This window comes from Nilaparvata lugens, chromosome 3 (genome assembly GCF_014356525.2).
Source record: "Nilaparvata lugens isolate BPH chromosome 3, ASM1435652v1, whole genome shotgun sequence".
Classification (NCBI taxonomy): domain Eukaryota; kingdom Metazoa; phylum Arthropoda; class Insecta; order Hemiptera; family Delphacidae; genus Nilaparvata; species Nilaparvata lugens.
The window spans coordinates 57,847,076-57,865,292 of NC_052506.1; the positions used below are offsets into that span (position 1 = coordinate 57,847,076).

At 33.8% G+C, this 18,217-nt stretch overlaps 1 protein-coding gene across 1 annotated transcript in view; it reads right to left on the bottom strand.

Moving 5' to 3' along the window:
• Positions 1-2,194: 2,194 nt before the first annotated feature.
• Positions 2,195-18,217, bottom strand: part of LOC111054404 (procollagen-lysine,2-oxoglutarate 5-dioxygenase) — a 56,700-nt gene continuing 40,677 nt past the window's right edge. The window contains exons 14-17 of the mRNA XM_039422846.1: positions 8,154-8,258; positions 6,869-7,015; positions 5,782-5,910; positions 2,195-3,190 (exon numbers count right to left, since the gene is read on the bottom strand). Coding sequence (XP_039278780.1) covers positions 3,035-3,190; positions 5,782-5,910; positions 6,869-7,015; positions 8,154-8,258 — 537 coding nt within the window. The 3' untranslated portion in view covers positions 2,195-3,034. The remainder of the gene's footprint in view (positions 3,191-5,781; positions 5,911-6,868; positions 7,016-8,153; positions 8,259-18,217) is intronic.

Sequence of the window (18,217 nt, forward strand, 5' to 3'; positions counted from 1 at the left end):
CCAAGCTTCTAGGACGGCCATCGATTCAGAGGCGTCTCAGCGGCTTAAAGACACACGTTCATGAACCCGTGAAATGATAGATTCGTACGTTGATCCCATACTTGATGTTCCGTACTTACACCGCTGTTAGAATAAAAAAATAAACTAGGATAATACCAATTAACTTAACTTCAGTTACATAATAAAAACAACCTACTTTAGGTTATATAACTCACATCAATTACTTTAAAACCTAAATAGGCATTACCTACTTCAATCTCTTGATTTAAAAGAAGAGAACTTATTTGTAATAAGGGTTACGCCCTATACATAAAGCGATGAGTACATAGTATTCCATAATAGGCCTACATAATTCACAAGTTGGTTGAATTACTTCATAATAAGGTATTTCGAGTATTATTGTTAGTTTAGTCCGTTCTCTTACATAAATCACATTTATGGTGTAATTTAAAAGAATAAATTACATGATAGGTGTTTCCTAAATAATCATGAAAGCCTTTTGTTAGAATAAAAGACAAATAAAATCTATAACCAAAAAATACTGATAGAGCTCATAATAATATACTGTGAACATCAGTTGGTTTGGATTTAACCAACAGCAATTGAAATTTAGGTTAATAGCTTCCTCTTCAAAAATAGTTTAAATCAAACAAATATCTTAATTCCTACTAATAGGTATTCTAAATTTCTACAAAACATATATCGTTAATTTTCTTACATTACAATAAATACTTTGATGGAAGCTTTCTTTGAAGATAATTTTCTTAATTATATTATAAATCTATGACGTACCTTTAGTAGCGGTTATAGGAGAAAAATCTCCATGGTGAGGTGACAATTTGATACTCTCTCTCTCTCTCTTCTTAATTAAAGCGACTACATAGGCAAAAAAGACTAAAAATGCTGCTGGAACAAAAGGTTCCAGAGCCAAATACTAAAAAAAAGCCTAAAGCTGGCATGGATGCCAAGATTAATACAAAGTTCTGAACAGACTACATTATTTAGTACTGCTTATGTTGGAGGACAGACGCTGAGTGAAGCCACTTTGCTTTTCTCGTCTTGAGGTGGATAGCTGTGTGATCGTCCATACTAGATAGACCTAAGCAACGTTAACTGTGATTGGGAGTTACAATTTTCTAGAAAAATTTCCACCAATAGAAGGGAACGTTACAACTACAATTCAAGATACATTCTCCCACCAAGTGACAGCTATTTTTCCTTGACGACTACAAATTCCTTGCCTTATAAGGTTGTGAACCAGACTTATATTCTAGGAAAATCGTTGATCTTCCCACAACTTCTACACACACACCTATAGAGTCGACACTACACAACGCAAAAAGCAAGGCTCATGAACTAAGCTTTTGCTCCAGGAAAATTGATGTTATTCTTAGGATCTACGCACACACTTACAGAGTCAACACGACACAACACCGAAAAGCACTACAGCTTCCAGCTTAGGTTTATTCAATTTTTTCAGATATTTTTCCATATGAATCCAGCATAAGTTTTTCAAAAACTAGTCCCTAAACAATTCAGCATAGGTGTATTTCACCAGAGGAACGGAATTCCGGGCGAAATCTTTCACCCTGTATAATTCGCTAATGAAGCGTTTATGGATATATGTTTATAAGAACTTTTTTTCTTATTTTTACCTCTACTATCACGTATTAAATTATTTTACCATAATTATGAATCACCCTGTATACATCAATCCATCTTCTTCCTATATATAAGAAGAAATGGTGTCTGTCTTTCTGTCTGTTTGTCTGTGAGCTCTTCACGCTTGAAATACTTGACTGATTAAGCTGTAATATTCTTCACAAAGATGGCATGTATACCGACAAGTGTCATAGGCCTATTTTCGTTCTGAAAATTCTTTAAAGATGAGCCCTACGATCCTTCAAAGTTCATATGTTTTTTTTATGAAGGAAGTTTTCATTATTTGGTTTTCAACAAATCAGATGTTATAATCATTATTTATGTTATAATATAATTTATCTAAATTTGTAGTAACACGATTTGTTACAGTTGAATGAATCAAAGCTGAATAGAAAGCAATTTTGTTGTTAATCAAGGTCTTTTTTCTCCTTCTTCTGGTGGTTACAAAACAGTAAAACATGTTCAATTGAGGTCGCCTATGTCGCATGTCGGGGTAGAGGAAGGTTATATAGCGTGAAATAAGACAATAGCGTGGATAAAAATGTCCATATAATTTGGAAAAATACTACAAAGTACTAAGAATAATATAGGAAGAATAATAAGTTAAACAATCAAACAAGATCATATGTTCTGATCTGTATAAACACATCAATATAAAGACTAATTATTGCTAAGATGGTACACTCTTATGGTAGAAACTGACTGAATTCAATTCCTCTATTTGATCAGTTGCTGTAAGCGTATGACTTGAATTGTGGGGTGTCCCGTAGAAAGTTCCACTTTCAACGAAATACCCACAATCTCCCATGAAGGAAAACTGTGATAGTTATTCTTGATTTTCACATACATTTTATTATTAAAATTGTTTTAAAATTTTAGAAAGTAAAAAACACAAAAGAAAGACCAAAATTACTAATCCACGTCCGGAAAATATAGGATTTTGATAAAATTTACAGCACCAAATTTCAGAATGACATATTATAAAAAATGAATGAGAGGATTTATTTTTTATAAAGATATCAAGAAAAAATTGAAAAGTTCTTCCAGGTAATTAGAATATTGGATACAAAAATTTAAAAAATTCTATCCTAAATGTAAAGCTATTAATTACAACAACGAACAGTTTACTGAATGTTTAATTCTAAGTTACAAACACACTGACATTTACAATATTATTTGATCATCTTACTCGAACTTGTTAATTACAATTATAAATAGCCTAGTTTTGTTAAAGCCTTTAACATAGAAAACATTGATGTATTCCTCAATATGAATGTAGAGCATGGTATGTTTCGGTCTTATGAACTAATAGTAGACATTGGTTTGGTGATAATATAGGCACTCTGCATATTGGTGGATCTTGTGATGAGATCTAAGGATCTACAAAAGAGATCATGATGTAGCGAGTTCCTTTGGTAACCAACAAGCCTTCATGATAATGAGTGAGACGACCCGGGTGCATTAGCATCCAGCCCACTTTTGTGTTCTCCACACTGCAGTTGTACCGAATGAACTTACAGCCTCCTCCCTGCAAAACATTAACATTATAATTTTATTTAATACTAGCAGGTGTAACCTGCGCTCGGCAAGGGTCTATGAAGAAATTAAATCTGCTAAAGACTAGGTACTTAAAACTGAAAGTATTATCTAACTATCATCAAACTATCTGAACGAGTAATCAAACGAATAATTATGATTGAATGACAACAACCAACTAAATGAAAATACAAACAATCAAATAGCATTTACTCATATTTTGATTATCTTTATAATGGAAAATGATTTCTATAGATTTATATTCTATTGGAATTTATCGATCAGTGCGATATCTCTCGTTCCTTCTATCGATAGCTCTATCTGACCAGCTGGCCTGGTTCATGGATACTGCTTTACAGAGGTGCAGTGCAGGGGTCAAAGCAGTCCATGGAGTCCCGCCCGCCCAGCCGAATATTTTTGAGCCTTAGCGTTCATCGAATATCCTTTAGCTACAAAATTATAATGCCAATATTTTTTAATGACTATCTTAGAATTTAATAGCACTTAATTGGATTTTTCGTTTAACAAGTTATGGCCATTCCTTAAGCATCGATACGGTGAAATATCTTCCGTTCCTTGCACAATACAATTATTCCAACTTTGAGATTAAAAAACATTTTCTATGACTGCCAACAATAGTATATTTCGCACCTAGAGCAGAAAATGAGATTTTTCCGGCTCGAAATCGGTTTTCGAGCCGGAAAAACATTTTTGCCCGTGGTGCGAACGCTATTTTTCGCCACACACAAAAATAAACAATATATATATGAAAATAGTTGTTTACTAAGCACTTCCGAAAGCAGAAGTGGAAGGTGATAGCTCTAGCAAATCTGAGGTAATCTGAATATCAGGAAATTGTCCAAGTATTTTTATTTTTTATTCTGATTCGTCTAAATAACCTAAAAAATGATGTTCAATTATGTGGGAGGTTGAGTTTATACTTCTTTATTCTTTCAAATGACAATAAGATGATATTATTAGGCTATAAATGTTTTAATTATTGAATAATGAACACAAATAATGAAAAGTTTTTCGATCAGCTGTTTTTTGATCACCTTTCTTAGTTCCATGTTAGCGGCAGGAAAGGGTACTCTTTCCGGCCTAGGCCGGAAAGAAACCTGTTCTGACGTCAGACGAGAGTCGTCTGCAAACAATGTCTTTCAGATCTACGTAGGGACTGGAAAACAGCTGCTTTCTGTGCAGTGTGGCGAAAAAAACATTTTGTACAGTAATGACCGGTTGCAGAGTCGCTACATAAAGTCACCCATAGCTAACAGAGCCATTAGTTAACAACTTGCCCATAAATAGATGTTCGTTGCAGAGTCGTTTGCCAGACCCCTTTTAACTATGGCTCTGATAAGGCACACACATAAGTCACACTGCTGCTGCTCATACCACTTCTTGCGTGGTATGCTTCTATCCAACTAATGTATTGGCGACGGGGAGAGAATCACTATGAACAGTTCTTCCAAACCTCCAGTCGGATGATGTCACAACATGTCGCTTGTTTATCACAACACTGCTGTCTGCTTATTGTGTTGTTGATGTTTGGAGGTTACGAATCGAAATCGTAAACTGCAGACCAATTTGTAATTATTTTCAGTTAAGTTAGTTTGAATTTTTGATAACTAAATGAATGAATTAAGCAAAATAAGATTAGAGGTAGAAGTAAAATGAGTATTGTATAATATTAATTAAAAAAAATTTTTTGACCAGAATTATTTTATTGCCTTCTGGCATTTTGATTTATCTTGGAAGCAAAGCAGCCAGTTTAAAAGATATATTTCTAATGACTCTGCATACGGTGCTTATTATTAAAATTAATAATAATTGATTATTCAAATTTATTAAATTATAAAATTGATTGAAAATTGTATTACATCTTCGTCCAAGCTACTCAAATAGTCAATGATATTTCATTCAGTTTATTTACACTCTATCTACATTTTCAAATAGTTAGCGTTATTATAATGTAATCAACTATTATGTATGATCATTTTCGTCTGTCTTTTAAAACATGCAAACTAGTCAACATAACCTTAAAATATACTTGGCGCGATTGTATAGTGGATTTATAAGCACGATTTTGGGAATTTAAATTAAGAGCACATTTAGTTATTGGTAGCCTCAGATGACGTCATCTGCTTGTGGGTTTTTCGTCTCTGCAACGGAAAACCTGTTTCTTGGCGCGCTGTTACCTATCGGCAGAGCAATAGCTAACAGAACGTCTCTGCAACGAAATTGGCCTGTTAAATAGTTAAGTCTGTGCTGTTAACTATGTTCGACGTTATTTTTCGACTCTGCAACCGGGCATAAGACAACCAACCAGCATCACTCACGAAATGTGAAAATTTCAATTTGAAGTTTTGCTTTACACCATAAATCACATGCAAGAATGAGACTAGTTTATTAAAAAAATATGTCATAATTTTTGAAAGTTGAAGCAAGAGAACATTATACACCATGAAGAGATTATTAAAGTTTTATGAAAAACTATACTCACTATCGAATTACAAATGACTGATTTGAATAGTAGATATAAAGAGCAACTGTAATAAATAAATAATAGTAGAGATGTGATACCTGGTAATCAATGTGTGGTCGATTCAAGGCGAGATTGACGGTGTAGGTGGATGAGTCGTGGTGAGGACGCAGCAGCGGCTGCTCATCAGGCCGATAACGCACAACAAAATTCATCAACGAACGAGGGGGCTGCAATCAATAAATTATTCATTTTAAATTATTGATTTTATTTTTACAATCATTTTACATTAATTCAGTCTAAATTTCCAAAAGTGAAGAAACATCAATTTCTTACGCAACTAAAATGAGAAGATTGCTTACATTTTTAGATGAGATATTCCTTACGTAACTAAAATGAGATTGATTCAATTTTAGATGAGATATTCCTTGTATGATATTGCTCATTCATTGGAGAATTACAGATATAGAAAAATATTTCAATAGATAATGTTATAATATTGTTATTATTATTAATGTGAAACTTCACTCAATAACCTTCTTCTCATAGGTAGGTGTCATGTATACACGAGTATATAATTAATTATCAAGCATAAACAAAAAAACAAAACATTTAGGAGGATAAGCCTAAAAGAGGAGGACGCGGGTGACCAAAACTTTTGGAGAGGCTTAGTTGATGAGGCTAAGTACCGACTAGGGTACGAGTGGCCACCGCAGTAAGTAAGTAAAAAAATATATAGCCTACCAATTATTATGAATAATAGAAAATAGTATAGTTTATAATGAGCCTATATTTTTCATCACAATCATTGCCATAATAGCTGTCTTTTAGCGAAGTATTTTTAAAACTATAGTACGCAAGGTACCTAGAATGCAGGTATTCTAGGTACATTGATAGTACGTATAGGATATTTCCGTAAAACGGTAAAATTTCACTAAGTGAATAATTCTTAGGATTTTTTCTCAATTAAATGGTCATGAGTATGAAGTAAAAAGTTTGCCCTTTACTAATTATTTATGATTGTTTTCAATTCAATACTTAAAAATATGAAGAAAAAAGGTTGCTATTCACTTTTCAATAAGTGGAAAAACAATTATTTTTAAATGTAACATCACTGTTAGATGCCCAATATTGGAATCTATGCTATTTTAGATTTCTTATGACATTTCGCAGCATGTAAATACATACATCGTGGAAGTATCCGATGAAGACCTTCTCTTGTATTGGGCGAACGAATTGCTGCAACAACTCGAGCCAGGTGCGTTCGTAGTCCACCTGATTCATGTGGATGTCTCGTGTTGGCACATTCTCGTATCCACCTGGTAGCCGTTCGTCCTTTGTAAACAAATTCAATTTTACAATTTCAATTTCGGATGAATTGTGAATTTGATAATCAGTAAAATATTATAAGATTACTTTTTTAAATAATTTAAAAGATAAATCAAATCTATTTATTTTCTATTTTTTACATTGTTGGCAACGGGTTGTGTAGCCAGAGGAGGTACGGAACTGTTTGTGTTCTAATACAATGTATACTCATAAATAACTTGGTAATTAACTTGACTTAGTTTCTTTTATTTCATAACAAATTTAACATGATATTAATAAATATCAGTGTTATTCTAAAATACGTTTAGTAATTGAACAGTTTCAGGAATATGACAACCCATGTTAGCTTTCCGTATTTCAATTTAAAAGATACAAAATAGGAGACGATTGCACTGTAATTGACAACTTTTTTATTTTCATTGTAATCCTGCCAATGAAGACTAATGAGCTTTTTTTTCTAATGTAATTGACAACTGAAAAAAGAAGCACATCTGAAGCTACATAGTTGACAGCTTTGGTTGACTATGAAGACTAAATAAGTGATTTGGGAGAGGAATAGTACAAGGTTACCTTACTTTTTCCCTCCCTATCATCATAAAATGTACGTGTTTAGATGATGTACTTATTGTATCAATCAATAAAGAATAAAAGGTGCTGACAAGAGTTCTTTCGCTTGTTTGGACTTAAGAGATAAATTTAGAGATAGACTTTTCAGACTCCTATTGAACCTACAAGGTCCAATAACTCCAAGGAATTATTAATTCGATTAAATTAATGTATTTTATTCATTTCAATAGGATAGCAGTAATATTATTAGTAATTAATTACTAATTTTTTGTTGTATCCTATATTTTCATACAGTTTAAATATACAGTAGTTTCTGTGCAATCGAGAAAAACGTATGAAAAAGGGGTTGTTAAAGTAATTCACGGTATTTTATTGAGAATAATTATTGAACATAAATAAGAATAAATATTGGAATGAACTTGAAGTAAAAGTCAATCTCCGAATAATTACGAGAACAAAAAATCAAGTTGAAAGTACGTAAGTCACAGTTTGTAGAGCACACATGATCATAATAATTTGAATATAGCTGTGAATAATAGTAAAAATAATATTTTACGCTAATAATGATTTATCTCACCTTATTTGAGCCATCAGACCACTTCCCGAAATTCTCAACGATGTCAATGAGTTCCTTACAGAACCTCTCGTTCAGGACAGGAAACCAATAAACATCTGGACAAGGCTGGAAATTTAGGAAAGGATTAATGTTATATTGTTGCCAGTTTTAATAATGAAAATAAGACAGAGAATGCGAGATTGGTTACTTTCGCCATAATAATAATTATTGATGATTTATAAGATTTTTGGATAGATTTGAAGATAGGTGAGCAGCAGAGAAAGGCTATAAGGAGAGGAGTGCGACAGGGCTTTAGTTTGTCACCATTACTATTCAACATTTATATAGAGCAATCCAAGCTATTAATGAATGCAAGGAGTGCTGTAGTGGCATCAAGGTAAATGGAGTTTGGATTCAGATGCTTCGTTTTGCAGACGATATAGCTATAATAGCAAAGAATAGAATAAGTTCAGAAAGAGCTCTAACCACCTTGCATGAGATTCTACAAAATAAATATGATATAGAGATAAATAAGATAAAGACAGAAGTAATGGTCTGCTCAAAAGTCCCAGATATTGTGTCCATTAAATTAGATAATCACGCCCTGAAGCAAGTTAAAATGTTCAAGGCAGCTTCAGGGTGTCCACTGAATCAGGCTTAGAAAATTCCCCTACATTTCCCGCATATTTCACGTTTTTCCGGTTTTCCTAGCTGGTTAAAACACATGATTAATATGTAAAAATATATGTTGGGGGAGGGGGTCTATGAGGTTACTCAGAAGGAGAGTCAATTTGGAAAAATAAAATATTCTTAAATAACAATATTTCAAAAGTGCACAAGTATGTTTTTCATCAAAATGTAGCACCATTATACGATTATACTGTACACTGTATTTCGAATAATATAAAGAAGAAAAAACGAAACTCCCTACCCTAACCTACCCTTTACCCTTTAAACCGTTGTAGTCCGGTAGTCACTACCGGTATATAGATTGGTGTTTGCAGTAGTTCTGATTTTCCAATTTATTGTTTGGATACATTAGAAAAGTCTAGAACCAATTTTGCATGCAAAATTTCCAATATCTTCCGATTGCCACAATTTAAATGTATAATTCAAAATTCCTCTGGGCTTAATTTTAAGCTCTTCAACTTGAGACCAGAAAGCGCACAAAATTACGCCCAGATGGATTTTGAATTATACATTTGAATTGTGGCAATTAGAATATATTGTTGATTGAAAACTAAAATTCATTTAAATTGATTATTTTGTTGAAATTTTACTCGTTTTTGTAACTCAGAACACATTAGATATAGAGTTCCGGATGATTTCATTGTATTCAGAATTTTATAATATGGAAAAAAGCAAGAGCAAATTCAACTGTCCGACGACTGGGTGGAATAAGCTGAAAACTAGAAAATGAACCGAAAATACGAGGTGTTTGGTCCATTCTGTATCCATCACAAGAAAATTTTGCATGCAAAACTTGGTTCTAGACTTCTCATTTGTATCCAAACAATAATATATTGAAAAATCAGAACTACAATATTATATTGTATATCAGTTCGCCTCGAGACGTCGTGGAGTGAGCATGGTTTTTTGTGTGCTCCCTTTGTTGTTACGATATATTTTAGTTCACCGGTTAACTATGTTGTGTTTGAAGTGTGATACGGATGCTCCTAAACAGGACTTTTTAACATGTAACTCGTGTAACACAAAATGCCATTTTTTGTGTCAGTTAATGAAAAAGTCTAATTTTCGAAAAATGTCCATTGAAAATAAGGCCAAGTGGAAGTGCATAACTTGTAAAACAGGGTCGGGCGCATCGTCGGCTATCGCTGCGTCAGCGGCAGTACAGTCAACAGTGCAGTCATTGTCTACTGCCTCAAGGCGGTTGAGGATGGCTCAAGGGCAACGACTGCTGATAACAGACAATCGCTTTCTCAATTGGATTTACAGGCTATTTCTAATGTCGTGAGAGAAATTATAAGTGCTGAACTGTCTCCTACTTTCAAAGAGGATTTTTATTCTATGAAAGTCTCTATAGAATTCATGTCTGATGAGTTCGATTCATTTAAAAACGAACTTGTCACTTGCAAGGAGGAAATTAAATCTTTGAAGAGAGACGTTGACTCGTTGAAAAATGAAAATTTGAAGTTGAAAAGTGAACTGTCCGATATGCAAGGCTATACTCGTAGAGAGAATGTAATTGTTACCGGCGTTACAGAAACAACTAATGAATCGATGTTTGAAGTTTTCAATAAAATATCATCTGCTATCAAGAATCCAATTGATTCGAAGGGCCTCAGTGCCGCGCACAGATTACCATCAAGGGGAAAGGATCAGATCAAGCCCATTGTTTTCAAATTCGTCCGCAGACAAGATAAAGAAGACTGGTTGAACTATTTCAAACAGGCTGCGAGCCGCGATGTTGGAGGTCCAGGTATTTCAACTAAGATGGTGAATCAATCTTTGGCTGATGGTCGAGTGTGTGCTTATCAGCATCTGGCCCCCTCTACAATGGAATTGTTCAGGGAAACGCGAAAACTAGCGATTCAGAAAGACTATCAGTTCGTTTGGGTTAGAGACGGAAAAATTTTCGTGAGGAAGGAAGAAGGTAGGAAGCCGATACCGGTAAGAAGTGCAATGGACCTTGAAACCATCTAGATAGATAGCAAACATTGATTCTTCATCTGGTTAATTTTGGTTATTGATTTACTATGCCGAATCAGGATTTGTCTGAGGACATTTATGAAACACTTGAAGTTAATGATTTTTTTAGTTATTCTCTGCAAGATAGTAATAACTGTATAAATATAATTCACAAATAAAATTTGACTTAATCGTTTTAACGGAAACTTGGATTTGTGAAGATTCTGAATTTGATTTTAATTTACTAGGCTATAATAAAGTTAATGCTTCATCTAAATTCTCAAAAAGTGATGGTCTGTGTATGTCTATACATTAATCGGTAGTTTTTAATTTAAAGGAACTTATGATTGATAATGTGAATCCTCTGAGTATCAGTTGCAATATTGATGGTTATGACCTCACAGTAATCGCTTTGTACCGTTCTCCTTCATTATCTATAAATAACTTTATAACTAGTCTGGATAATCACTTGAAATCTCTAAAAAATCAACGTAATGTTGTAATCATTTGGTGATATGAACTTGAATATTTTAGATAATACCAATCTCACAAAATGAATATCTAAGTGTTATGCATTTAAATGGGTATAAATCCTACATAAATAAACCTACAAGATTACATAATTGTATAGATCATGTATTTTTAAAACAAGATACTGTCAATGATGGTGAGGTCGTTGGTGTTGGTGCAATACTAAAAACATCCATAACCGACCATTATTCTACTTCTCTACATATTAATAAAGCCAAGTAAACAAAAAAAAAACCAGTCCTATAAGTAATGTCACTAAAATGAATTTGTCCTGTATCATTTCCGACCTAGAGAATGAAACATGGGAAGATATTTACAGCGGTGCTGATGATATTGATTCCCTGGTTGACACATTCATTAACAGGTTGACTTACTATATCGAGAAGCATTAATGAAATGCTTAATATAGATAAAAAACACGTTCAGCCAAATATAGATCCAGATATTTTGAATGATCATTTCACAAGAAATGGTGAAAAATATGCGAGTCAAATCCTGGATGATATCCATAATATTGAAATACCTGACTCATTATCCCCCAGTCCTAATAACAGCATTTTTTTCAACCCAACTAACAGCACTGAAATACTTGATGTGATAAAATCTTTGAAAAACAATGCAGCAACAGGTGTTGATGGTATGTCAGGGGTGTTCTTGAAAAAAATTTCTCAGTTCATAGTTAAACCGTTGGAATATATAATTAATAAATGTTTTCTATCAGGCTACTTCCCAAAAAAGTTCAAAATTGCAAAAGTGATAGCTCTTCACAAAGCTGGTGATCATACACAACCTGGAAATTATAGACCTATAAGTCTTTTAAGTAGTTTTTCAAAAATATTTGAAAAATTGATCAAAATTAGATTAGTTTGTTTCCTAGATAAAATAAAATTCATTCATAGTAATCAATATGGGTTTCAATCTGGTAAGTCAACCACTGATGCTGTTCTCCACTTAACTAACATCATAAATAACAATTTCAAATCCAAGCATAAAACACTATCAGTTATTTTAGACCTTGCAAAGGCATTTGATTCCATACCACACAAAATACTATTGCAAAAATTATATAATTGTGGAGTTAGGGGCATAGCAAACGATCTGTTTGCGAGTTATCTAACGGATCGCTCTCAATATTTGATAATTAATGGTAAAACAAGTTTGAAAAATCTTTCTGTATTTGGTCTTCAACAAGGCACAGTCCTTTCACCATTGCTCTTTTTGATTTATATTAATGACCTTTTGAATCTGAAAATACCTATCTGCATAGTAATTTCATTTGCTGATGACACGGCTCTTGTTTTCTTTGGTGTGTCATGGGGGGATGTATATAACAATGCAAATGAGGGTTTGAGAATTGTAAAATCATGGTTTGATAGACATGTACTCACCATGAACCTGAAGAAGACTAAATTTATGACTTTTTCTCCTACTGAAATAGGTCAACCAGTACAAACCTTGTCTTTACAAATGCATTCTCACGCTTTGTTAAATCATGTGGAATGTGATTGCCCTTGTATTGAAAAGGTGAAATCCTAAAAATATTTGGATATAATTAATGATGGATGATCATATAAAATGGGATACTCATATTGAATATATGTGCAGACAGCTTAAATATCTAATTTATAAGTTTTATAGACTAAATCAGATAGCTGATTTGGTAATAATGAAAAAGATTTATTATGCTTATGCGCAATCACTTTTCCAATATGGAATTGAGATATGGGGGGCTGCTTATGATATCCATTTGAACAAATTATTCACATTACAGAAACACCTTATCAGAGCTGCATTATGCAGGCCAAGATTGTACCCTAGTAGACTTCTTTTTCAAGAATTCCAGGTGCTTACAGTGAGGCAAACATATGTTAAAAGAATCATATTATTATTAATAAGAATAGTGATACATTCAACTTAAGGAATAATCCATATAATTTGCGTCCCTCCAATCCATTACAATTTGATATTGACTTTACCAGCTTAAGTGTATGTAGACGTCAGTTTGAATATCAGTGTTACTTGTTTATAAATAGAGTCCCAACTGAATTCATTATTAATAGAATTACAAAATCCATAATGAATCTTATACTGGATTGGATTAGGATAAATGTTTATTTTAAATTATCTATATCCATTATGTGGTGTTTCATTCTTGTGTTATAAATTAAAAAAAAATTGTCATGGCTTCCTTGAATTGGTCTTTTTAAGTTTGTCATTTGCTTGTGATTTTGTTACTTTGTCTTATCGTTTGTAAGTATTGAGATGGGACCTGGTTTCCATAATTTTAGTTATTCTAGTGGTTTGAATAAGCTTTTTTTCTTTCTATTGACATGTTTGCTGTACCTAGTTGTTCGAACTCACTGCCGGCGCACAAGTTTTCTTTGCCGGTAGTGCCATTTTGTAAGTTAGAATATTTATTTTATCAATCTGTATTATTTTATGGCAAATAAATGAATTTGAATATTAAAAGCACACCCCCTTTTCATATCTATATTGACTGGAGACAGGACTAATATTAAACATCCCCTCCCTCAGCAGAAGGACCTACAAGAAGGCCAGGAGTGGAACTCACGTAGGTCACGAGTTTGTGGGTGGAGAGACCAAACCTCACCACTGCTCAAAGAAGGGCGGCCATTCAGGCAAAACTTCTTGGGAGAGATGAAGCTTTTGATTCTGAGAAGTTTCGGAGGGGCAAAAAGAAAAAAAAGGTGATGAATGGGATCTTGTAAAGGACACAGGTATTGGTTTGCCTAACTAACATACTACTTGGGGAACACAATAAGCTTCGGTTGACGTGTGGGGTTCTTTGAACCTTTGAATCCGTCCCTTCAAAAAAAAAAAATAATAATAATAATTATATTAAACAGAGCATTTGGTTCTGGAAAAACCTAGTGTGATTTGATTTACTATCAATAATTTCAACATCGATAATACCTACACCAGATACGGAACTACACCTCAAATGGATATAAAGGTATTCCCACATGCCGAACCGAACCTCGAACAGCGTGGCGAATCGTACAATCCGCCGTGTATCGAGCCGTGTGCTGCGAACATAAGCCATATGTTTCATAACGATAACACTCAGCTGTTAAACTACCGCCGCGCAGTTCTCCGAACCGTTCGTCGTCCCACTAGCCGCTCTTTTAACCGATTTCCACGCCGTTCGCCGAACGCTGAACTTTTCAGCCAATCAGAGCCTTTGATTAAAATTCGCCGTGCAGCTTGCGGTCCAATTTTGGCTATCCACCACAAATGGAAAACATGTGAATACTTTTGCGAACATTAATACAGTACAGGCCTCTTCTCATTTTATTCAATCTATATTTTGAACAATTCATTGGCATGAATAATAAATTTATATGAATCGATAAATAATGTTCAATGTAAATAGAATAATTTCTGAAAAATTATTGATTGGATAAATTTCAATATTAAAATATTGTTCACCAAGAACTTAGTATCATGACAATAATTATTTCCTTTTGAAATTATAATCATTTTGAATGAATGAATGAAAAAGTTTTTATTCTCAAAAAGCATCACGTTACAAACATTTGAAATGTTAACTTTACAATAATTTCATAGAATAATACTCCTCACCTAGAACGAGTCTGTGTGTAAGGAGGGTCATGTACAATATAAATCAATTTGCATAGCACTTAACACTAGAGTAAAATGTCTGTATATATGAATCATTACTACTTGAAAAATAAACGGCTATAATCACACTATAGAGTAGAATACAACATGTTATTTAAAAACTTATGGGTTTATGAATTACGTTGTCGTGTGCAGATAAAATAATATTCTATTAAAACCTATCATATTATGTTAACCAGTACAGGAGAAGAATGTAAAGAGGGGAATTTTGGAAATTTCAGATTAACTTAAAGGAGAAAACAATGATTGACTAGATATATGGAGACCTAATTAATTGTTCTCTGGCATCATGTGGCGCCAATGCTGAGCAGCCACCTCCCCAACCCGCGCTCAAAGACAGCAATGCTGGCCCCCTCGGAGTGCAACATATCCCAGGGAAGGTTACTGTAGAGGCAATGAGCCAGGTAAAACGAGTTGGATGAATCTAGGTGATGGATGAGTCTGGGAATCTGAATACCTATATGTAGTCTATTTCTAGTCGGATAGTCATGTTCAATGTTTGTGAAAATATTCCTGTTTTTGATACGGTATATAAACTGCAAGACACTTTATGTAGAGCTGCCTTATATTAAGAACGGGGAAATCTTGAAACAGTATGTTTGTGGGATATCTTGCACTCTTTTTGAGGATTTTTTCATAATAGCCTTCTGTGAAACAGAAAGAGGTTTCAAAACAGCTGAAGATGAACCACCCCATGCTAGGATGCCATATTCCAGGAGGGACTGAACATACGCATAATATACGGTTCTGCACTGAGCCACAGTCAACACCCGACTAATTTGACCGAACGCGTACAGTAATCATCTTATTTTAATTTTGAGTTGCTGGATGTGAGGTACCCAATTCAATTTATTATTCAAGATAACCCCCAAATATCTGAATTCCTCCACGCGTTCAACAATACGGCAGTTACAGGTAGTCGACTGCGGCTTACCACACACATGCAAGCGCAGTTCACGCCCCCCTGGTTCCGCCTCCCTTCAGGTGAAAATAGGCAGACATTTTGTCTTATTGATATTTAGGGTAAGAATATTCATGTCTAACCACTTTCTGATTTTTAATAGGTCGGTTATTAATAATAATTTTGTTATTTTTAAACTAATAATTAATTTCACCAACTAACCATAAGTTGACTGGAATTTCCATAGTCTATTTATTTTGATAAATACTACAGCATATACTTACAAAAAGTGACACCTTTATAAATATTTGCACTTGCAATCGATTGCAAGTGGTGATTTCGTTGGTGAGAACATTGATCATTGTTATTTCACGAAAATGTGGGTATAATTTCCCCCAAAAGGTGTCTGGTTTGTTGGGCTTGTCTTGGGCCATGACATGACGCGCAACATGCGTGGATGGAGTGATTTCAGTATTAAGATTTTTATTTTTTGAATTGCTCAGGGCTGGGAAAACTATAGTGAGGTTCACGTTATAATGACAGTAATCATTATTATTTGATCAACTTTGGTTTTGCTATCCTTGTCCATCATTCGACAAAGCCGGTTGTACTATCCTTTTCTAGGTCCACAACGATGACAATTAAGTTTTTGAGAGTGTAGAAATATAATTAATTAATGCAGATAATCGGCATTGCTATTCTTCTATCTTTATCCACTTCCATTATAACGTGGACCACACTATAGATGTAGTTTAATATTATTTAACAGGGTGTCCACGTGGCGGGAAAACCGTGAAATCCGGGAATCGTACGTGAATTTCATTTGGGCGGGAAATGTAAGGGAATTTTGTTGAGGTACGGGAATTTTTTGACACTCCCGTCAACTAGCCAATTGTATATTAATTAAGGACAGAGTTGAAATTTACCCAGTGAAAGAGTGGTGTATTAGTGATGGATGATGCAGGTTGGTGTATCGATGTGGCGTTCTATAAATATCGTGTATCGATTCGGCGTTTTATCGGTGCCGTGCATCGATAGGATCTATCGAAACGAGTAGGTTTTCTTGCGATATTCATTATTAAGGTATGTCCACACATGCCGAACCGAACCTCGAACAGCGAAGTGAATTGCACTTACTGCGCAGCGCGCCGTGCAGCGAACCGCTCAGCGAATTCAAACAATAAAATACTAAGTGGTGAATATTTTTCAATTTTCATAATGATACATTTGTACTGTTGATTTATTTTACTAATTTCGGCTTCAAATCATTAGTTTTCGTAGTGTCAATGATATCTGAAATAATTTCAAGATTTATATGTTCCAATCACTGATTTTTTTCTAAACATGATTAGAATATTATTTGATTTGGATTCTCTTTATCATACATCCTTGTGAATCAATAATTAATCATCCATTTAGAATTCATAGGTACTAAATAAATTAAAGCCAGTAGGAGAATTCAATCAAACAGGCTCTAAGATATTATGATATATTTGGTAACAAAAGTATTTAGAGTAGTTATAATAACCTATCACGAAAAATTAATATTATACACCTTACTTATCCGGTTTTTATTCAGGGTCATTTCAAATAAGCAACATATTGGATAAACTGTTTTAATCTGCCTAATGTTTTTGTTTTTATGTACCCGCAATGCGAAAACGCATTCTTTGATGTGTTTATATTTGCATCAATAAATTGTAAATCTCGATATTTTTATTTAATTATAATTTGTTCAGCCCCTTTCTCATTTAAGTCATTAAGTCAAAAGTCACTGATAGACTGACTGATGCACTGTACAGTCGGCCGAAAACGCTGTGGAGTGTCATGCAGAGTACAGTTCAGTACTGTTCTGAATGTTGCAAATCGATGAAAATAACACTTCCTTATTCCTTGATCAAAACTTTATTATTGACTAGCAGGTAACCCGTGGTCCGCAAGGGTCTATCTCAAAACTTGACGTGATGAAAATTTGAAGAATTTAAAATAGACCTATTTATATTGATTAATATCCTTGGTTAATTAAGAATATATATATAATATATATATATATATATATATATATATATATATATAAAATTTCAAGTTAATCAGTCCAGTAGTTCGGACGTGATGATGCGTCAAACATAATTCTCCCATCCTGTACTAATATGAGCCAGTTATTCACTTTATTATAGTATAGATTGGTGAGCCTAAAAATGTCCTATTCACCTATAGTCTGTGTAAAATAAGTTGAGACTTGGCCCTCCATCCGAAGAAATTACAAGGTTGCCAATTCCTGTAAATTGCATCTTTCTCAGATTCCCAATTCAACGTCAGTATTGGATGTAGAATATCATCC